This window comes from Myotis myotis, unplaced genomic scaffold (assembly GCF_014108235.1).
Source record: "Myotis myotis isolate mMyoMyo1 unplaced genomic scaffold, mMyoMyo1.p scaffold_m19_p_15, whole genome shotgun sequence".
Taxonomy (NCBI): Eukaryota; Metazoa; Chordata; class Mammalia; order Chiroptera; family Vespertilionidae; genus Myotis; species Myotis myotis.
Genome location: NW_023416319.1, coordinates 7,218,463 through 7,241,799, shown reverse-complemented (window position 1 = coordinate 7,241,799; position 23,337 = coordinate 7,218,463). Strand labels below are relative to the sequence as shown.

The following is a 23,337-nucleotide window of genomic DNA, read 5'->3' as shown; positions in this document are numbered from 1 at the left end:
TCAATCGAACCAACGACCTCTTGGTGCTAGGGACAGTGCACTGAGCCACACCAGCCAGGGCAGGAATATGTACCTTAATGCAAACAAATACTTCCTCACTCCCACCAGTGGGTTTGAGGTGAAGTTAGGGTCTGTAGGTTGGGTGTCTTGAGGCCTCTTGGCTGAGAAGGGGCGGGGTCTCTGCTTGCACACCTGCCCAGAGCCCCCAGATGTTAGGGGCAGCCTGCCCTCGGCACCACTAATAGCTTTGGAAAACTCACCTGGGGTGACTGTTCCCCTGAGAGCCAAGCTTCCAGGGTCATCGCAAATAAGATCAACACCAAGGTCTAGCGAGGGTGAGCGAATCATCCAAGGCAAACGCAGAGCCGGTTGTGTTTGGAGACTGAATCCACAGTGTCAAACTGTACAACCCCGGACTCGATAGAGGCCGCCTAGTGTGCCTTTGCCCCAAGGCGGTCCCCTTGCAAAGCTGACAAGCTCTTGTCCATCCCACCTCCGCCTGAGCACATCCTCTCAGAAGCAGAGCTCAGAAACACAGCGAAAACTCCACAAGAGGGTGGCTGGTCCCTCGAGGTGCTGAAGATCCAAACTGGCCAGCCCAGCCAGCAGTTACAGGCACCAGGAATAGGCCTGTAATAGGAATGAGATGTTTCCCTCTCATTCTTAACCGAGCCATAGAGGCAGTCCCAGTGGAGGCTTGCAAAGTGGGTTTCTACCTTCATGCTTGCTTTTAAGCAGTCAAGCAAAGGCAGAAACAGCTGCCATCTAGGAACCAAATCCTTACACCCTTTTTACAACACCACCCCCTCATCGCTCCCCAGCTCCCCTACACACACACACACACACACACACACACACACAGCCCACCCCACCACAAACAGCTGTTCTTTGATCAAGCTGGGAAACCATATTCATCAAGCCAATTTTTGGAAGTTACTAAAGTGGCCTGGAAAAATGGGAGCCAAGGAGCCTCAAGATTAAGAAATAAAAATAGATGTTTTTTTTGTTGTTTTTTTTATCTAGGCATTTTAAGAGCAATTATGTTGCTGCAGTCATAACAGCCACTTGTGCAAACAGCAGGTTTCGAAAGTATAAAAGACTCCTGCCACCTCCACGCCCACTCCAGGGGCTATTAAAGCTTGGGGAGGGGAAGGAAACAGAAAGGATTTTGAAGACTTTGGGGTTTTCTGAGTTGATTCTTCTAAAAATCTATTAACATATTCTTTACCATTGAAATGCAAATAAAACCAAAAGCACTTTGGGGAGATGAAGTGAACAGACTACAGGCTGGAGATGAAAGATAAAGGGTTACTTCATGTCCCAAGTTCACGGAAATGTCACCAATCCCTCACCATCAATCACATCTGTTTTGTATTTCCTGATGTCGCCAGCAGAGAAGGACCCGTCTCCTAAGAGACACGAATCCGGCTTTTGTTGGGGAAATTCTGTGCTCTGCTACCCGAGAAGACAGTCAGAGAGGTGCAGTCTCTCAGCTAAACCCGGGGAGGGTCTCACACTTGGACTTGCTTCCCGGTGGCCACGCCCCCACCTGCCCCATTTACCACAGTCAACAAACCCTCAAAAGGAAGCCCATTATAAAACCTTAAATGAGGAGCTTTACGATAGCCAGTGAGTTTCTAATAATTCGCTGTCTCTGGACCTGCTGGATATGCAGAAAGTGGTTTGTAAATATCCCCATGAATGTGTTTTACCATTTACAGAGAGTGGGTCTGCTGGGTAAAACAATGTTGCCAGAGTTGACTGATAAATAAGAATAGAATACCTAAAAATAACCCCATGAATTCTTTCCCGACAGAAAACCAAGACAACAAAGCCACTTCCAATGACTCGTTCTGGTTCAGCTCACCTTTCTGGGTCACCTTTAACCTACCCTCTCTCTGCAGGAGAGCCCAGGAGACTCTCTCTGTGCTCTGGTTTACCCTGGAGAGATCAAGAGGGAGTCTGAAAGGTTAATTAACGTTTCCCCTATAGCTCTAGTCAATACCTACCTAGCTGGATCAAGGGCTGGGCTTCTGAACAATTAAGTGTTCCGGTTGATAGAGAATTACCCTATAGCCATAGATGCTCAATAACCAGAATAGATACAAAACCACTGAGCACCTCTTTTTATGATTCCACTGCTAGCCTCCTGACTCACACATCCCAGGGCATCAAGAATTGTTTGCTACATGACTGAACCAGGAAGATACTTTAGCTTTAGCGTAGGAGCACTGGGAGGCTCATTTCATCACTCGATCAGCATCTTCATCTTAATTCCCTAAGCAGATTAACCATCGTTTCTGAAACTTCTAATTCATTATGGCTTCTGACCAAATAGCTGCTATGGAGACACAGGAAAGCAGGGGTTCGCAAACGCATCCTATACAGGGCCAGCCAGATCATACATGTTTTCAGTTTATAGACCGTACAGTCTTTGTAGAAACCATTCAACCCCGCCACTGTGATGCAGAGGGAGCCATAAACAATATTTAAATGAATGGGTGTGGCTGTGCTCCAAAATAACTTTATTTACAAAAATAGGCAGGCCATGGTTTGTCAACCCCTGTACCAAAATAATCGTTTCTTTTCCTTCATGGTCAAGTTTAAAAAACACCTCCCCATGGAGCCTTCTTTCTTGTCTTCAAGAAGAACTTTTTCTCTACTTTAAATTGCCCTATTGATTTAGTTCTGTCTTTTTTTGTTATACTTTCTCAGTCAGATCAAGATTTGTGGCATGCCAGGCAGCCTGCTAATTCTATGCCTTTCACACAGACAGCCTTTAAATAGTCGCTTGGCATTCCTGTTCGGGGAAGACAGAGTGCTATGTCAGGGAAGGGTCAGAGGGAATACACCGGGGCACTCAGATCCCCTAGTTCCCAACGATTCAGCTCGGACCCAAACTTGCAAACCTATTCAGCGAAACCTCGCTTCACTAAGGAAGGGAGTTCCTTGCGGTTCTACTTCCTAACCCAAACTCCTTACTAATTTTTGTTCATACACATCCCGTACTCTTTGCAAGAAGAGTCTGTGCAGTCTTTTCTAAGCCATGTTTGATGTTGTTTCACCTCATCTTATAGATGGATGGGTGCCCTAAGTAGCTGCTTGGCTGGCCCACCCATCATCTGTAGGCAGGTCAATTTCAGCCTTGTGGTATCATTCTCATACTCGCCTTATCTTCCTTATAGAACTTTAAACTCCTCAAGGAACAGGCCTATGTCTGATTTTATTTGTATCCAGCATGCCCACTTTGTGCATCACAGTGTCTAGCATATATTAGATGTTCCATAAATGATAATTAGATGAAAAATGATAATACTCTTGCCCAAGTTACCCTCTTTCCTTCAGTATTTTGATCTAGCCCTCCCTATCTGTATTAGCTTCTTATTGCTGCTATAACAAATTACCATATACTTGGTAGTTTAAAACAACACAGATTTAGTATCTTACAATTTTAGAGTCAGAAGTTCTAATACTGAGGTGTCAGCAAGGTTGTACTCCTTCCAGGTTTTCTAGGAGGGAACCGTTTTCCTTGTCTTTTCCAGCCTCTAGAGCCATCTACATTCCTTGGTTTGTAATCCTTACCTCAATCTTCAAGGCCAGCAGCATAGCACCTTCAACTATCTCTCTCTCTCTCTCTCTCTCTCTCTCTCTCTCTCTCTCTCTCTCTCTCTCTTTCTCTCTCTCCCTCTCTCCCTCCCTCTCTCTCTCCCTCTCTCTCCCATATCAAAATCCTTAAATTACTCTCAGCTTCGAAGGCCTTTTCCCCATGAAACATAACATATTTGCAAGTTTCAGGAATGAGGATGCAAACACGTCTTTAGTGGGCCATTTTTCTGTCTACCAAACTATCTTTAAAGTCCACGCTAATAGGGGGAATGAAGACAAAGAGACAGGCATCAAAGATTCTGAAGGAGAGGTGGGCTGCCCGCTGAGCCTGTCCCCACAGGAAATCTCCACCAGACACACAAAAGGGTGTCATGGATCAGCACATGTGGCTTAGAAACCTTTCAAGGAAGGCTGCAAAATCTCCCTCCAATTTCTGGTTGACTTTTCGGAAACCCACATATCACTATTTCAAACAAGAAGCAAGTTCACAGTAATTACACAGTCCTGAACTATTCCCCAAGTCATGGCGGTCTCAGGATGACTGAGATTATCCAGAATAAGGTCAAATACACATACCGCCCTCAGCTAACATGTCCCTGGGGGTGTAGTGACTGAGGAGAGGCTTGAAGTCTAGGTGATGGAGGGAAAGACGGGTAAAACTGTTTGGAGTATTAAAGCAGAAGTGATTGGAAGTGACCATTTGATAGAATAACAGCCTGTGCAGGATGAGTTTTCAAAAAGATGACTAACCCCTTTATTTTACCGATGAGAAAATTCAAGCATCAACGCTGATCTTTCTGATATCACACCGTGGTTAGATGAGGTGCCCATAAAAGCCCCCATGCCCTCTGAATGGCAGTCTACTAAGCTATGAATTTTCTACTTTGTGGCTATACTTCTAGATTTTAGAACAACCACACATTAGTGGATGTGGGAAATGTAAGAAAAGACAAAGATTTACTATACTGTTGGTCAACTCAAGCACGTAGGCCATGACCACACACAGCCAGCGGCCTCCTTACGGAACAGAACATTGATAGGTACCTTCAGGGTGGTCACATACATGATCATTTCTCTACATTCTACGGCAAGTTCTTTGTCAGAGTTGCCTTCACTGTAAGGCTCTTAGTCAACCAACCATCCACGCATCCATTCATTCACGTATCCATCCAATACTTCCTGTGTGGCAGGCCCTGGAGAGAAACAGATGACTAAGGTGGGTCCCGCCTGCAGAAGCTTGTAGTGTAGTGGAGAGAACACAGGAAAGCCATTCTGCTAACCCTCACGCCGCAGCCTACTTCTGACCCACATTAGCAGTTCCATGCCGGCTGACTTGCTCACCTTATTAGTAAAATAAACTTTAACCTTCAGCTTCTTTCCAAAAGCCAGATTCATCCTATATACCCAAGACATGCACCAGGAGAAAATATTAGAAAATCTATGCTGATACTATTTTTCCCTTAAGAGCAAAAGAAACTTTATTTACCCCCAAAATAAGTTGGGACTAGGAGAAAGACAAGTTTTATACAAAAGTACTTCAAAGGTAGCTCCCTTCAGTAACAAGCGTAAGAGACGTCTTGTACGTCTGCTTTGGGAACGAAATGGGAAGCCACACAGCACTGTGGGCCGCAGGACCTAGAGCAGTCACGCTTGCATATCCAAACATACTTCTTTCATAAACAATTGTCAGTGTGTACATTATTTACCAAACAAAAGTAAAAACGCTGAGAGAGAGAGAGAGAGAGAGAGAGAGAGAGAGAAAGTGAGCGAGTGAGAGAGAGAAGCTTTTCTACTAGTCTTTAGGGTAGACTAGTAAAAAATCAGGTACCAAAAGTTCCAGGGAGCCATAAGGGATAACTGATTTAAACTCACTTAGCTTGAGAAGCAGAGGAGAGAGTAAAGGGTTCATCAGGAATCAAATCTGCAAGATGACCCACCCCAAAGCCCCACTGCAGATGCCCCATAAAATCTAATGAGTGGGCCAGATGTGCTCGAGTAACCAGGGGGGAAATGAAACGCAGATGTTTTCCCCTTTGCGGGGAGAAGAGAGGAGCAGTGACCCTCAGAGTCACAATCCACCTGAGTGGTAAGTCCTCCCCCGGGCTGTTTGCAGATGCACATCCTTCCTGTCGAGGTGTGGACAGCATCCCATGGAGATGTGGACAGCGTCCAGTTCCCTCCTCCACGGTCAGGCCCCGGGAGACTCCAGTCTTAGCCGTGCTGCCGGGCCAGAAGGCTGCGTGTCCCCCTGCCTGCGTGGACTTCCTTCCTCAGGGCAGGCTACTCACCGGTCCTCCTGGGAAGGCTTCCAGCCCATTTGTAAGGTGTAACACTCTACTGGGGGAGGCGAGGATGCAATGCAATTCAAAATAAATTGTAACGATACTAAAAATAATTCTTTCAGAATAGCAACCGGGCTGCTGTGACGTGGTTGAATAAACCTGAACTTGAGGACCAGAAGGCCTGAGTCTGAATCCCGACTCTTCCAAACGAGGCACTTTAAGTTAAGAAACCACCCTGGGTGTCAGCTTCATCAACCAGAGATCAAGACAATTCTTATCTCACAGGTTCCATTCGCTGGACAAGTATTTATTGAGCACGTGTGCTGTGCCTGGCGCTCACTGCTCTGGACACTGGAGGTAGGGATTAGAAACAGAGCGAGGCCCTTGCATCCAATGGGTTTATATTCTGGCTGAAGAGACGGACCACGAACAGGTTAGCAAAAAACAAAAAAAGAAGAAGAAAGTAATTTCAGACAGTAATAAGTACTGTGTTGGTTTCTCAGGGCTGCTCCAACCAATGACCACAAATTTAGTGGCTTAAAATTTTTTAAATGCATTCTTTCACAGTTCTGGGGCCAGATGGTTATAATAACAAAGGCTTGATTCCTTCTAAAGCTTCTAGAAAAGAATCCTCCTTTGCCTCTTCCAGTTCTGGTGGCTCCGCCATTCCTTGGCTTGTAGCAGCATCCTCCAATCGCTGCCTCTGTGTCCAGGTGGCCTTCTCTCTGGGTCTCGCTTGGTCTCCTTCTTCTCATAAAGGCAACTAGTCCCTGATTTTAGGGCTCACCCTAAATCTAGGACAACTTCATCTCTATTTCCAAACGAGGTCACAGTCTGAGGTTCCAGCTGGCCATGAACTGAAGCCATTTCCCCTTGTGTACAAGTGCTATGAAGAAATGACATGAGGAAACGGGGGACAGTGTCTGGGGGGTGCAAAGCTTTAGCAAGGGTGGCCAGGGTCGGCGGCTCTGAGAAGGTGGCTGCCCAACAATAAGGAGCCTGCCGCAGGAGGAACCTTCCAGGACCCTGCGGCCTGAGGAAGCTCGGATGACGGGTCCAAGAGTCCAAATGAAGGCCTGAGGAGGTGAATGAGGGAGGTGACGGGGGTTCGCACCAGAGGGAGAAAGACCAGGGCCTGCTGATCTGGGGCCAGATCTCGGAGCTGATGTGAGAACTGAAAGCAGCAAAGGATGCATGACCTTTCTCAGGGCTCCAAGGGCTGAATCTCTGATCTGCCCACCAGGGAGAGTGGGTGGTCCAAGCCCAGGAAGCCCCAAACCACTGCAGGCCTGTGTTCTGAGAGCGCATTCATGTAGAGGCCTCCCCCGCCCGCCCCCCTTCCCCCTCCCCACGCAGGTGGTTTCCTGATGCAGGATATTAGCTTTCAGCAGCTGGAGGTCCCCAGCCTCCACACCCCCTAAAAGGCTGCCTGGTGTTTGGATAAGCCTCAGATAAGGAGCTGAACTTGGTGGGCTTATGAGAACCGCACCTGCAAGCCTTCCGAGATTCCCTCATCACCAACCTTAATCCGTCTGGAATAAAACCGGTGCTTGCCGACGCGCCTTCCCACCATGGCTGTTTAGTAGGGGAAAACGAATCACGTTGTTTCTTCTGCAAAAGCCTCCTCTGTGTACACTCGGCCCGTGGATTTAATTTCTGAGATTTACATTTTAATTCTTTCAGATATTCCGGAGATACATGGGTAGGGAAGCCTTTTCTGGGAGCCCTACCTGCCTTGTTTTCTTCTCTCCCAAAACCCGTATCTTGCTCTTACCAACTTTAAACTGATTTCCTTCTCCACTCTCAGGACTTCCTCCATCTCTCAGCCCTTTACTCTCTCTCCGGCTCCAGTCCTCCACCCACAAGGCCCTCTCCTCATTTTGGGACCCTCAGATTGGTTGGTCACCTGTCATGGTGGAAGAGTGTCCCCCCAAATTCATGTCCACCCGAACCTTATCATGTGACGTTATTGGGAAACTGGGTGTTTGCCGATGTCACGAAGTTAGGACAAGGTCATCCTGGAATAGATGGGCCCTAAATCCATGCATGGCTGGTGTCCTCCCGAGACGAGGAGGGGACACGGAGAGGAAAAGGCCAGGTGATGATGAAGGAGACTGGAGAAATGGGGCCACCAGCCCAGGGCGGCCAAGGCTTGCTGGAAGCTTCCAGAAGCTGGAAGAGGCAAGGAAGGATCCTCCCCCAGAGCCTTCAGAGAGAAGGAGGCCCTGCCCACACCTTGAGTTCAGACTTCCAGCCTCCAAAACTGGGAGGGAATAAACATCTGTTGTTTTGAGCCACCGAGTTGGTGGTAGTGTAAGAGTGGCCCCGGGAAACTAGCCTTCGCTCCATCCAACTCTCACCCGGAGTCCTGCAGCCCAAGCCCAGGCCCTGCCTCTCTGGCACCATCCAGCCTCTGCCTGGCCTGGACCGTCATGGTTCCCTGGTCACATGCTCTCTGTCTATAAAAAGGACCCCAGCTGGGATCTCTTCTTTTCCCTGCTTTTTTACCTATGTATCCGTTTATCCACCCCTCTATCCATCCATCAATCCATGTTTGTTATTGAGATGCATTTCAAAATATATTGTAGACATCAGTGTGCTCGCCCCTCAATGCTTCAGGGTGCACATCATTAACCAGAATTCAATATTAGTCTATAAGTCTTTTTTCCTTTTAAGGTAAAATGTACATAAGTGAAATGCACAAATCTTAAGAGCATATCCTCTCGGTGTTAACAAATGCATACACTTGTATAGGCCAAACCCCTGTCAAGACAGAATTACTATCAGCCAGAAAGTTCCTCTTGCCTCTCCCAAGTCAATCTCCACTCCCATTTCCCCAGAAGCGACCGACATGCTGAGTTCTGTCCACAGATTAGTTTTAAGAATTTCACAGAAATGAAATCACACAGGGTGTCCTCAGTAGCATAATGTTCCTGACGCCCCTCCGTGCCGTTTGTTGCATCAACATTTTGCTTCTCATTATTTCTGAGTAGCATTCCGTTCCCTGTGAATACTACAGGCGTTGAGCCTTTCCCCTGTGGATAGGCAACTAACTGGGCTGTTGCTAGAAAGACTTGTACACAGGTTTTCTGGTTGAACATATGCTTCCATTTCTCTGAGGTTGGGCTGGGATTTCTTGCCTGATCACAGCACTGTCTATCTTACTCATCGGTGAGCCCACCTCAATCTCCTGGTCCCTCCAAGATGACTTGTGTGATGTGGTCATTAAGAATTCAGACTAAGGCCCTAGCTGGCTTCGCTCAGTGGATAGAGCGTCAGCCTGCGGACTGAGGGGTCCCAGGTTCAATTCCGGCCAAGGGCACGTGCCTGGGTTGCAGGCTCCATCCCCAGTGGGAGGTGTGTAGGAGGCAGCTGATCAATGATTCTCTTTCATCACTGATGTTTCTATCTCTCTCTCCTCCCTTCCTCTCTGAAATCAATAAAGAAATATATTTTTTTAAAAAAGAATTCAGACTAAGTCCAACTGCCTGGGTGTGAACTCAGACTGGGCCCTTCACTAGCTGGGAGGCCTTCTGTAAAGTAAAACGACTTAAGCTTTCTGACCAATTTCAGCGTCTGAAAAATGGGGATAAATGTGGAGATAAATCCTATAGCTGAACCTCATAGGATTATTCTGGGGGGGAAGTGAGTTCATGCATGCACCTGGCACATGCTAAGCAAGCAGAGGCCGCCCATATCCTCTGCCGCCAGCCTACAGCTTGGTTCTGTTGTGTGCACAGCGCATGCTCTTTCTCGGCTCAAAAAGCTGTAATGGCTTTCCTGACCTTCCTAGACCAAGACTGAACTTTGCTGCTAGATTTTAAAATAACCTCACAACCACTGCTCAGGCTCTCTGACACATCAAGCTGGATTTTTTATGGACTGGAATTTCATCAACTCAGAGCATAGCATTCACTGTGCTGATCAGGAATGCTGATTGGCCGATTGGTTACCCTTGAGTAGCAAAAGAAGTAATAAAATGAGTAATAAAAAAAGTGGGAAACCTCAATAACCAATACCATTCATGCGGTAGATAAAATCTTTTCAATCATACTGGGGGTGTTGGGGGTCCCATGGGGTGTCTGACCATCAACAGGTTGTGAAGGCTCCATAACCAGGCCCATTGAATCCCAACACCCAGTCTGTGAGGTTTAAGGCGCCCTCAACAGCCCATAAACACAGCACTGTGCTTGCATTTGTCTCCACCTCCATTCAGACTGTCCTTCCCACACTGTACCCACCGCCAGGCCTGCCCTGTCCCGCCCACTCAGACCCTCTGCCTCCTTCAAATCCCCCTCTCTCAGGGCATGATCCCTTCCCCAGGGACCCCAGTCCTCTGTGAGTCCCTCTTGCACTGGGAGAGGACAGCGCCCACTGAAAGGTAAGGACAGTGTCTGCTAAATCTCCCACGCTCCTGCTCCTGCCCGTGACGTGCACAAACCAGAGCAGCTGAGTGTTTGCTGACTCATTCTAGGTCCAAATACTGTCCCCTCGAAACAACAACAACAACAACAACAAATGGTGGGGAAGGCACAGAATGGAAAAAGATTTCAGGACTCAAGGATGGGAAACGAGACGAGCAATAACATGAGCATCTATTACACTGCCAGCATTCCGTCTCCACTTTGTTACAGAACTGAGACTGTCAACCATAAAAGACACATGTGCAGTCCTCAGACATGTGTATGTGTGCACGTGTGCACGTGCGCGTGCGCGCGCTCACACACACACACCAGCCATGCACAAAATGTTCATTCCTCTGAGCCTTATTGCATGTCCACTTTCAGTCGTCGAACATCTACTGAGTCCCTACTGTGTACTAAGCACTGCATCTGGTGCTAAAGATTCAAAATAAAAGACAAGATTCTTTCTCTCTGGGAGCTCAGCGTGGTGTGGTGAGACCGAGGATTAAACAGGTCGTTGTAACAACGTGAGAGAAGCCCTGATGGAGGCATGAGAAGGGGATGGGCAACTGCGAAGTGGAAGGCAGAGTTCCCCGCCTGACCGTGGGAGTGAGCTGGGATGACCTCGCAGAGCAGAATTAGACTGAGTGCTGAAGAGTAAGCAAGAGCGCAGGCGTATCCAGGAGGGGAGCTAGGGGGCTCTCTCTCGATGATTTCCAGGTAAGATGTTGTCCCAGTGGTGTGTCTGTCATAGTAACAAGATATCGGAGGGCTGTGTGGAAGCAAGAGTCTGCTTCTCACACACACGGGAGGCATTAGCGTCAGGCTGAGGGCCTGCAGCACCCACCCCTGGGCCAGCCACCATGATGGCAGAGCCCAGGTACTTTTCTGACTCGGGTACAGAGCAGGACGAGGGGTGCTGAAAAAAGGAGATAATATTCCACAAAGAGCAATCAACACCATGCAAAGGCAAAGAGGTGGGGATGAGCATCAGGGAGAACAGGGATTAATCTGGTAGAGCCTTACGGTAATGAATGGGATGAGATGGGGGAAGGGGTTCCAGAAACTATGGGGTGGGACAGGGCTTGAGGTGGTCTGGCCTAGTATCCCCTAGAACCGTGGTCGGCAAACTGCGGCTCGCGAGCCACATGCGGCTCTTTGGCCCCTTGAGTGTGGCTCTTCCTAAGCCTTAGGAGTACCCTAATTAAGTTAATAACAATGTACCTACCTATATAGTTTAAGTTTAAAAAATTTGGCTCTCAAAAGAAATTTCAATCATTGTACTGTTGACATTTGGCTCTGTTTACTAATGAGTTTGCCGACCACTGCCCTAGAAGAAACTGCTTTTCAACGAGTGCCCACATCTAGCCAACAGCCTGAGAACATGCCATCAAACCAACTGTCAAGTCCAAAGAACAAATTTCTATCAACTCGCAAAATGCTTCCCAAAAGATTGCTTCATCTACCAACCAAACATTAGAATGAATCAACTCCAATTGTTTGTAATGTTCTGTGACTTCCAGCAAACCAGGCTCCAAAACAACAGGAGTGGAGCTCCCTGACATGATGGGGTTTGAGAGCCCCCTACTCCCTGATTGCTGGCCTGGAGGAGATCAGGTGCACCAGAGATACCAGAGGGCATTGGCAAATGGGCACGGCCTGTCTCCACAGGCACCCCCATCGGCCGGCTGATGAGTGTCTCCATCACAGGCAGGCCTCCCTGTGAGACCATCCTCTCTGCCTGGAAGGGACAGTGCACCAGCCCAGGCATCTGGGAAAGAATATGAGAGAGAGGAAGCGGGGGAAATGGGCTGGTGGTGCCAACCGAAATGGATAAACATGCTCAGCCTCCCATGTACCCTCCTGCCAAGCAAGGAGGAAACACTCACAGCCTCATAATCGGTCCCCGGGACAGACTCAGCGACTTAAAGAATGTGTCTGTCTTGGACCCCAATGAGCAGTAATCAATCGGAGGATGGTGTGGGGGGCTTTAAGTGCTCAACTGTGGAAGATTATAAACTGATCAGCTGTGTCCCTGGCCTGCCCAGAAAGCGCAAATGTCGTGGCTCACCAACAAGGCACTACGCACTCAGCTCGTGCAAACCCACTTAGAAGCCTGTGGAGCTAGAACAGGCCAAGTCACAAGAGCGAGCCTGGGCCTGGTGAGGGGCACTGTGATGGACTGAAGGTGTGCCCTCCAAGTTCATATGTGAAATCCTGACTCCTAAGGTGATGACATTAGGAGGTGGAACCTCTGAGATGTTCAGAGCTGGAGAGTAGAGCCCTCAGGAGTGGGATTAGTGCCCCTACAAATGGACCCCAAAGAGCTCCTTCCCCATTCCGCTTTGTGAGGACACAGCGAGAGACAGCCATTTATGCACCAGGAGGTGGCTCTCAGCAGACACCAACGCTGCCAACACCTTGATCTAAGACTTCTGGCCTCTAGAACCATGAGAAATAAACGTTTGCTGCTTGAGCCCCCTAGATGTATTTCTACATCTAGAAATAGTTGTGAATATGCACTTACACACAGGTTAGTATACACAGGTATATTTCTTTGCTCGGTCAGCTGAGAGGGCTTAACAGAAATGACACTCCAGTAGCAACAACCACATCCGGCACCTAGATCTTGGTTTCTAGTATCATTTCTCCAATCAAAGTAGCCAGGACTCCTAGAGAAACGCATGCATCTCGGATGGAGGTGGGAACTATCCAAGATGACCCTGGCGCATCTTATCACATCAGGAAGTACTGTAGAAGTGCTTAAAAAAGAATTGACGGGCCACAAGGTACCAGCAAAAAGAGCTCCCAATGGCCAAAGCTGGAACAAGGCTGGCCAAGAGCTCCTAGTGGCCAAAGCAAGGAAATCAGTACAATTGTACTGCATTATAACCCAACGTATAAAGTAAATATCCACAAGTCCATATTGACCTATCAGTGGTTTTCAACCTTCCTAATGCAGCAACCCTTTAATACAGTTCCTCATGTTGTGGTGACCCCCCCAACCATAAAATTATTTTCGTTGCTACTTCATAACTGTAATTTTGCTACTGTTATTAATCATAATGTAAATATCTGATATGCAGGATGTATTTTCAGGGTTGAGAACCGCTGAAATAATGATTACAGAAAGTAATAAAGGAGGACTATGACCCAAATCTCCCACACAAAAGAATAATATATGCACACACTGCTCCCTCGATGAGCTGGATGGGGCATGACTCCCCACCCCTTCAGGGTGGGCTTTGCATAGATTTCCTTGGAAAAGTGCAAGAAGATTTGGGACTTTGCAGTGGGAAAGCTTGACAAACATGGCTTCAGCCAACCGGTGAAGGTCAACACCAATTATCATAGGTCATGTGCATAGTAGGGGCCTTGGATGTGTGATGCAAGTGGGATGATCTTTCCTGAAACCCATAACCTCAGTCTGATCATGAGGAAAACCTCAGGCAAATTCCAGGAGAGGGGCATCCTGTAATATAATCCTCAGAACACCTACACTCCTCATACCGTCAAGGTCTTCAAAAATAAGGGAAGTCTTAGAAACCGTCACAGCCAAGAGGAGCCGAAGGAGACATGACAGCTAAGTGTGCTGCGATATCCCGGAACCCTGGATGGGATCCCAGAACAGAAAGGGGCCATTAGGTAAAAACTAAAGGAATCTAAATAAGCTATGGACTTTAGTTCATAATAATGAATCAACGCCGGGTCATTGCTTTAATAAATGTACCATACTGATGCAAGATTAATAACAGAGAAAACGAGGTGTGGGCTCTATGGGAATTCTCTGTACTGTCTTCACCATTTTTCCTGAAAATCTAAAACTGTTCTGTAGCATAAAGCCTCGCAAGTAAAAATAATTTAAAAATAAAATAAAAAATCCTGGCTCTACCACTCACTACTTCTATAACCATCATTGCATCGATTCCACTCTGTGCCTCAGTTTTCTCCTCTGTAAAATGGGATTACTGGTTGTAACATCTACTTCATAAAAATGTGGGGGCAGATTCAATGAAAAAAATGCATGAAGTGCTTTGTCCCAATGCTTGGAATACAGGAGGCATAAAAATGTTGGTATTATCATTATTATTATTACCATCATCATCATCATCATTCCAATAAAATAAAATTTTTTAAAAAACAAACTGCTCTTCCTATTAGCAACCACCTCAGCAAAGGAATCTGAAAGTTCCCCACTTTACTGATCTGGCAATTTTGAAACTCAAGTTACTGGGAGGAGGGGCTCCGAAACGCCAAACCCACATCCTGTGATTGCAGCGGGTACACAGTGAATGTGCTACAAGGAGAGACCCGCCCCAAGGTCACCTGGCACGGAACGGGTGGCCCTGCACAGCCCACAGGGAATGTGATGAGCATCCCAGAGAACGCGGTTATTTAAATGTGGTTATCTTTTCCCTCATACATCTCGCACGCACACAAAGTGAATCTGAGTAAAATTAAATGGCAATGTTGTTCGGTTTGTGCTGGAAAGATGGATGCGTTTCCTACATGACTCTGAATAGTCTACTGAATCTGGACAAAAGGGGGATGGTATACATACCCAGGAAATGTTAGCATACAGGAAATGAGTCCAGGAAACCCACCACTTGCCACCATACAAATGTGAACGCGTTTTTCTCGTTTGCTAGTTACCATCAGATGACAACTTGGATTTTTTTTTTTTACCTGGAAATGGTAACACTAGCCTTAATTTATTCCCGCAATCCCACACTCATGAAGAAAACAATATTTCATCGTCTACGACATTACCAGAGGGACCACAATTCATGGCTAAAGGGTCAGATCTTTATAACAGATGGGTTTTCGGAAGTGGCTGGGAAAACCTCAGATCCAGCCCCAGCGGTTCAGCCGATACATTTGAAATACACTAAAGAGCTCGAGTCAAACAGGTCCCTGTCACCACCGCCCACCCCAGCAATTAACAGGCTTGGCTGGACTGCCAGGAACCAAACTATGATTGATTTTTCTGTTCAAGTGAGAAAAAGCAGGGCCCTCCATTGTGGGTGCCGGCATTAATCCACGTGGGAAAGAGCTGGGACTTCCAAATGGCCACGTGAGTAAGTTACACATCTGAAACCGCAATTCTCTCAACCTGGATTCTCAGCCACTCGGGAAGCCTCTCCTCCACCCCGTCAAACCCTGTAGCGTGGGCTTTGTGTACGCTATGGAGGCAAATCCAGAAGCTGCAGCGTGAGCAGGAAGCCCAGGGGGTCCCTGCCTCTCACTGTACAGATGGGAAAACCGGGCCACGGGGCCAAGCCACTGGGCCAAGTTCCCCACGGCGGCAGCAACCCTACTGGGAGCCAAGCGGAAGTCTCCTAAGCCTATTAACACACATCTGTATTAATCTGCCATACATATGATACACATGTGTGTACGTATTAGAGAGAAGTGGCTTTTTATAACCTAAACACACATATAGGAGTGTTTTAACGAGGCCCTCGGTGAGCATCATTTGCCAGGAGGGGAGGTGTAAGCCACGGGCACAAGGCTCCCTGCAGGCAAAGAGAGCAGAGCGAGCGGCTGGGAATGGGCCGCCCGGTGGGTCCCACTGCCCAGGAGGGCAGAGACCCAGGAGGGAGCAATTTGGGCCTGTGGGCAGGGCCCATCCCGGCCCGGCCCGAGCCTGTCAGCGCTCAGCTCTGGTCCTGGTTTCACGTCTCACACACTGTTTTTGTGCATTTGACAGCCACCAGCTTGGCGGTGTTTCGTGTAAATAGAACAGGTCACGCTTACGTTTCAAACCCACCACCGTTTCCTTCCTCCAGTCCCCCAACGGCCACTCCTGCCCCCCTCTGCTTGTTCACTGCACACAACTCTCTCCACACACGCACAAGCCCCAGCAAGTCGGGCTTCCTTCGGGTCCTGGAACATCGAGGTGTTTCTGCCTAACTGGCTGCGCCCTTGCACCCTCCCCTGCTGGGCCTCACGTCCTCCAATGGCTGGTCCTTCTTGTCATTCTCTGGCCACCCCATCTAAGGTGGACGGACCTCCTAGCCTCCAGCACGCCGCCCTGTGACACTTTCCTCATCACAAGTATCCCTCTAGAATATTTATTTTTGTTGTTACTCCTCACCTGAGGATATCTTCCCATTGATTTTTAGTCAGAGTGGAAAAGAGAGGAAAAGACAAAGAGAAACATCAACGTGAGAGAAAAACATCCATGGTTGCCTCCAGCACATGCCCCGACCAGGCCCGGGCCAGGGAGGAGCCTGCAACCAAGGTACGTGCCCTTGACCGGAATTGAACCCGGGACCCTTTGGTCCACAGGCCAATGCTCTATCCACTGAGCCAAACCAGCCAAGGCTAGAATGGATTGATTTGCATGCTTGGCACCAATGTTCCCTGAGCTGGACTGTGAGTGCCACGAGAACAGGGCATTTGCTATCTTGTCCATTCTCTTATCCTCATGGCCTAGAAGGTGCCTGGCAGTGACTGGTTGCAAAATAGATCGTGGCATCAAAAGTTACTTGGGCTAGCCCTAACCGGTTTGGCTCAGTGGATAGAGCATCGGCCTGTGGACTCAAGGGTCCCAGGTTCGATTCCGGTCAGGGGCATGTACCTTGGTTGCGGCACATCCCCATGTGCAGGAGGCAGCTGATGGATGTTTCTCTCTCATCGATGTTTCTAACTCTATCCCTCTCCCTTCCTCTCTATAAAAAATCAATAAAATATATATTTTTTTAAAAGTTACTTGGGCTGGAAGAAAAAATCTCTCCAATAGCAAGATCCCAGCTGCAGGTGGGAACGGAGTGAGGGGAGAGGCTGTACCTCTTCGTGCTCAGAGTCTAGAAGGGACTTCTGCACGGGAAAGAGCAGAGAATTAACGCAATGGTACGTCTTTATGCTGCGCCCACTTACGCTCTCAAACACCCTGCTGAGTGGCACCGCTTGATTTCCAGGCCGCTTGCTCCGTTTCTGTTCCATTTCAGAATCAAGGTTGAGCCCGTGGAAGAGCATTCAAACGGTGCCTCAGCAAGTTCAAGTGAGGCACGCGTGTGGCCCTGGCTGCATTATGAAAGGATTGCTCTACTACTCGAGATTCTGGACACGTGTGTACACAGAGCGTTTTCAATTGCATTTGAGATGGCGAAGAGCAATTCTACGGCACTTTGGGGCTCCTGAGAGCCATCCAATGGCTATGAGCTCCGTGGACAACAGGGAATGTGGGTCGACAAAGGCTCTTTGAAAACGTGGTCCTGGAACTTCTACATTCCCCGGGCCCAGCTGTGGGTCCCCTGTCCTTGACAGTCCTCACGCCCTGGGTCTAACCGGCACAGCGAGAGGCATTTACAGATGAAAGAACCAAAAGAGCACACAGCACGGACGCAGCAGAGGAAGGCCCGGCAGCCGCTGCTGCACTGTCACCTGCCATAACAAGACGGATCTGCAGAGAAATAAAAGGTAATGCAATCCAGAGGCAATAACTGGGGCTTCCTCTGAGAGTGTCTGATGTTGTCGACTGGCAAGCCTGCCTCCCTCTCCGGCCTGCCCTGGTGCACAGCAGCCCAAACATGCACGGGCTCCTCTCACGCACGCACTCCCTGCCAGAAGCACGCGTTCGCAGAGCAGCACCTCCACTCCCTCGACTGCCCGGGCATCCTTGGACAAGCCAAAGCCAGCGGGGCCCGGACGCTCACGGCGTGGCCAGGAGGCCAGAGCCACTCAGACGTGCCCTGTGTGGACGGGCTGCAGAGACGACCCCGTGGCTTCTATTCATCTAAAGCCACGTAGTTGTCTCGTTGTTTGTTTCCAGTCCAATTCAGGGCCCCCAGGTTCCGAGTGAACGGCCCAATTCCGGAACAGAGCGGCAGTCACAGAACATGTCGCGGAGTCGTGTTCTGGATCGTCTGTGCGACACCGAACCTTTTGTCTTGGCCCGGTGCGACTGTCACTGGTACATTTTTACCGTCACGTTTTACTGAGCATTAACTTCACAGCGAGAATGGCCAGAAGCAAAGGGAGAGGAGGAGGCCCTGGCTGGCACGTCCTTTGCCATCATTTCAGAGATAGTCTCTCCATACGAAAGGATCCTCCAAGGCCGGTGCCATGTAAATAATTCACAAGCACCAACTCCGTGCTCTCTGCTTGAAATCCTAGTGACATCGTCTAAGGGGACTGCCACCTGCCAGCGCGCAGGGCACTGGGTGGCTGGCAGCTTCCGTCTCTGGAAGATGCTATTAGGCCTCGCCAGCCAGTGCCTTGGAGATGATTATAACTTCTGCTCTGCATATCACTGTTACTGACAGGCAAATGCCATCCATCAAACAGCATGACGGATTTAAAAAGAAGGCAGACCTGACAGGGCCGGCCCGATGGGCCATTTTTTATGCCGATGACAACAACCAGGGACGCTCACACGCTCCCGCAAGACGGTCGAAACGCGGGCATTCTGTGCCCCGGAAGGGGACACGCCATTCAGCACTGGGTAGTGCTGGCAGTCCGGTCCGCAGGAAACAACCCATCTCTCTCCCAGAGCGTCCCACCGAGCCCCCAATCTGTCCAGGGGGAAAAAGAAAAAGCAACCGCAGCCAGGGGTTCTGACGGCGACCCTTCCATGACGTGAACGGGCGCGGCTCCTTCTCAGTTTTGCTCATCTGTTAGTCTCTAGCCAAATGGAACATATTACTTGTAGCTTGCTGGGATTTATGAATTATTTATAAAAGCAGGTCTCTGACTGCAGACTCTTAAAAGACAACACAACAGTCCCGCTCACTGTTACCCACAACTGCGCTTCTATCAGGGAGAGCAGGCCGACGTTCCCGTAGCACGTGCTGCCTGTCGGGGGTGAAATAATAGTTGTGGAAATAGCAAGCCTTTAAGATGATGCGGAAGCTATTTATGGCAAGCCTGGATGTATTTTTAAACCAGGCTCCTCTTCTGAGCCAGACTTGGATTCAAGGAAGACGGAGCAGACTGTGCTACCAACATAGCTCCCAGCTTGAATACAAACCGTTATTCCCTGCCACGCTGCCCACTAGCTTCTGACTGTGACAAAAGCGGGAATGAGGCTGGTCCCCCTGCGTGAAGGTCTAGCAGGTTCAACCAGGCCATGCCCCTGAGTCTCCCAGGGCCCTGCGTCCTATGTGGGGACAAAGACAGACACGCACACTCGGGGTCAAGCATTCAGTCTCCAGCTCCCAGAGCACGTGACCTTGGCTGGCCAAACAGACAAGACATTGCCCACCCTTGCCTGGCCCTGTTTCTGGCACAGACCCAGTCAGAGGGGTTGTGGGGGGCGCCTGGGTTGGAGGGCATGCAGTGACCGGCCAGCTGTGGCCTTGCCCACACCTCCGGGACAGTGACACGGTTGTTTGGCAAACGCCCACGTGAAGCCGGCCTAGGGAGCCCTGTGCAAGCTCCGGCTGGCCCTGAGCGATGGGGCCTCCACCTGGCCGCCTCCAGAGACACCTGCTCTTCACCCATCACAAGTCCAACAGCGCCCCTGCCCCGACGGGCTCAGCCACGAAGGGTCCCTGCCCCAGTTGTCCCGTCCCCATCCATCCCCCAAACATGGTCCAGAGGAAGACCCGGAGGCTGGATGGCACTTCAGGCCACCTCAGGCCATTGTCCTCATCTGGCCTCCTAAAGCCCCCGTGACATGTGCAGAGAGAATAAGAAGCCCCATGACCCTCGGCACACAGACTATATACCCTTCTTCCCCAAACAGCACAGCCAATGGGAAAGCAGGCAGAAGGCAGTGACCTTACCTTGCTGAAACACGTCTGCCAGGAGGGAGGAGAAACAGGGCAGGAGGGCGGGGAGAGAGAGAGGAGAAAGAAAATTAATAATAATGTTGAACATGACCATGACGATAATCATAGTGAACGTATGCTGACTGCTTAAGCACTCCACGCGTATGTAGTTCCTTTAACTCGGAGGCAGCGGTTAAGAGCTTGGGCTCTGGCATGAAACCGCCCTGGCTTGAATCCTGGCTCGACACTTACTAACTCTGTGGTTGACATTCTCTAAACCACAAGTAGACGGGAGTATCGGGAAGATTAAACAAATCGTGGCTGATGTCTGCAGGGCTCAGAACGCTGCCCGTGACGTAGTAAAGGCACAACGTCTGGTCATTGAGATTTTTAATACTCTCATTTTCACAGCACCTCTGCAGAGTAAGCTGGGGGATCATGCTCATTTTACGGGTGGGGCAACTGAGGGTCTGGAAGGCTGAGTAACTCATCCCAAACCACAGACAAGTAAGTAATGGGGCTCAGGAGTGAACCCAAGTCAGTTGGATTCCAGAAACCATCTTCTTAGCCACACCTGAGCTGCCTGGACCGGCTTATAAGTAACAACAAAGCAGCAAGGACACACAGGAGGATAAACAGAGGAAGGGCCTATGAATCTTGAAATCATATAAACAAAACATGGGTGTCAATTCCCCGCATCATAACTCACAACTAAGACTATGCCTTCCTATGAAATCCTAGATCAAAGGTGAAAAAAAAATTATGTTTCAACAAATACTTGCGAGGCTACCATATGCCAAGCACTGTGTCTGGCACTGGGAGCCACACTTCTAGCAAGAAGCATAAATGAGCAAGCAGTCACTAACACCCCCCTAAGGGGAACCCTAGCTTGACTTCTAACACCTTACATTGGCTTTGACTATTTTTGAACTTTATATAAATGGACTGATTCCGTGTGAATTTATTCTGTCTGCCTTCTTTGCTCCACAGGGTGTGGGTCCCCACGCTGTAGTCTGTAGCAGGTCATTCATGCTCACTGCTGTATAGTATTCCATTGGTAATGAGATCATCATTTTTCAATTTCATGGAAGCATTTCTGTATTGTTCTAAATGTTAACAATGAACATGTCTTACACATTTATAATCTAAACTTGAAAACAAGTTATTTTCATCTCAAAAACTAAGTAAGAACTGTATCATCAACATCTAAATTTGTTGCCAGCCATCCCCACTAACCCATCAGCTCCAACAAGGTCACGGAGAGCCAACGGCCCATGAATGGTGTGGATGAGATGTGACCAGGTGGGTGAGACAGACGGCACGGACAGAACACCTGTGGGAGCAGTTTTCATTTCAACGGAGCACACGTGACCCCCTAAGGAGCATCACTCCCATTCCATACACCTCCACCCAGGCCAGACCGAAGACTCCCAGTTCCAGGGAGGTGGCTAAATACCGCCCTTTCTCTCGCACTCGTGAACACCAACTGGGATGTAAATGGCCCGTATTGGTACCTTTGTGGAAAAACGTTAACTCCGCTCTAATTTATATGTGCTCTGTCATTCTCTAACCCCAGTCATTCATCTCGAGCCCCAGCAATTCATTATGAGCCACTCACCTCCCATCCGCGGACACTGCCCAGAGCCTGACAAGAACCAAATACAGCTCCCTCAGCAAACCAAGGTCATGTACACCTGCTGCCTCCAACACAGAGTCTGCACCACCCACTTTGACCAGCCTGCTCACTTGCAGGAGCCCTCCTCCTGGCCTTCAAATGTCATAGCCACTGCGAGGTTTCCCAGAGCCCACCCCCACGAGAGGGAAGTCAGCGTCCGCCTCTGTGCTCCCAGAGTAACGTGTGCGCCTTGCAATTACAGCTCCTATTATAATTAGTTATTTATGTGGGCCCTGAGCTCCTGAGGGCAGGGGCTAAGTGTCTTCATCACTCTGGCGACTCCTAACCGCCAGGCGTGGTATGCTCCCACACCAGCGAGAAGGAAAGAGGGCTGGTCTGTCTTAACACCCACCTGGTCCAACCCCCTCATGTTACAGAGTCCCAGGGACGGGAGAGATTCTCCCCAAGGCCACCCGTGGCGCTAGAGGCTGAGCCAGGACGACACTGAGATTCATTTGACCTTAATGAAGCACGAAAGCCCATCCCTGTTAGCAAAGTACAAATTCGAGATTTATCATGCTCCTCTAATGAAAACAGACAAAAATTTCCAACCCTGGAAACATCATGAAATATGATTAGTCTTTCAAATACGGATCCAGTCTCGACATCTGTCCACAGTCCTCAACCTCCTCTCCGTGGCTTTGACAGGGAGCACTTCCTTCGAAATTCAGTACAGATTTGAATCACTGGAAAGCATCAGCGAGTGGGCAGGGAGGGAGGAAATTGGGGCAGGGATATAGTGACCTTATTCCTTCCAAATCCACTTGGTATTCCATGTTTTCGCAGGCAAATCTACACAAATACTAGTCATATCTTCTCCTCCAAAAAAAAAAAAAAAAAAATCTCTCTTGATTTCCATAGGAGCTATTTTAGATTTCTAAAAGAACCCTTTTTTCAGCTTCATTGACATTTGCACCTTTTTATTCAAATGTAAATTTGAATAAACACCAGTATAAATATTGCAACAATTTTGCCCATGACTTATCTTGTAATTTACACTGTAAATTTATGTCTTTTGTAGTCTGTGGCATAAATCATTTTGTCGTTAGCATCATTTAGCTCTTTGCTCTGTATACTAATGGCTTGGGTTCCTCCTTTAAAATTGGACTTTCCCGACTGAGCCAGCCATCCAGGCTCAAATGGCTCATGGACAGAAGAGCAAAAAATAAGTGAGAAGACAGTAAGTTTTGTGCTGTTTGGCTACATTTTACCCACCCCCACCCCCCTCACACACACACACACACACAAGCCTCCAATTGTGGGCCTCACACAATATTAGCCACAAAAATACTCTTTTCTTCACTGGTGTTCATGCCCAACACCCCCGTCTCCCAAACCATAGGCACCAGTCCCTATGAACGAGCCTCACATTGGAGTGTGATCTTCTTTGAGTCTGACCAGCCCCTAGGAATTACTTGGGAGTCAGTCACACTCTGAGCAGGAGTCTCCTCCTTGTTGAGGGCTGCAGCTCTGGTGCTGGGAGGTTAAGTTAGAGAACTTGCAGGAACACGTTCCCATCAGCGGTTGTGGGGGATCCCTCGAGAGGAAGACTCGGCACCATTCGTCTGCTCTCCCCGGAAATGGAACTCACCCGAGTTCAGAGGTGGGGGCCTCCACCCTAACCACAGCCAGGTTGCGCCCAGGGGCCTCCAGGG

General features: G+C 48.8%; 1 protein-coding gene across 2 annotated transcripts in view; it reads right to left on the bottom strand.

Moving 5' to 3' along the window:
* Positions 1-23,337, bottom strand: part of GFRA1 (GDNF family receptor alpha 1) — a 185,830-nt gene that overhangs the window by 110,253 nt on the left and 52,240 nt on the right. The window contains exon 5 of one of the 2 annotated variants that reach the window (XM_036335867.1): positions 20,023-20,037. The exons of the other annotated variant lie outside the window; for it this stretch is intronic. Coding sequence (XP_036191760.1) covers positions 20,023-20,037 — 15 coding nt within the window. The remainder of the gene's footprint in view (positions 1-20,022; positions 20,038-23,337) is intronic. 2 annotated transcript variants of the gene reach the window in all.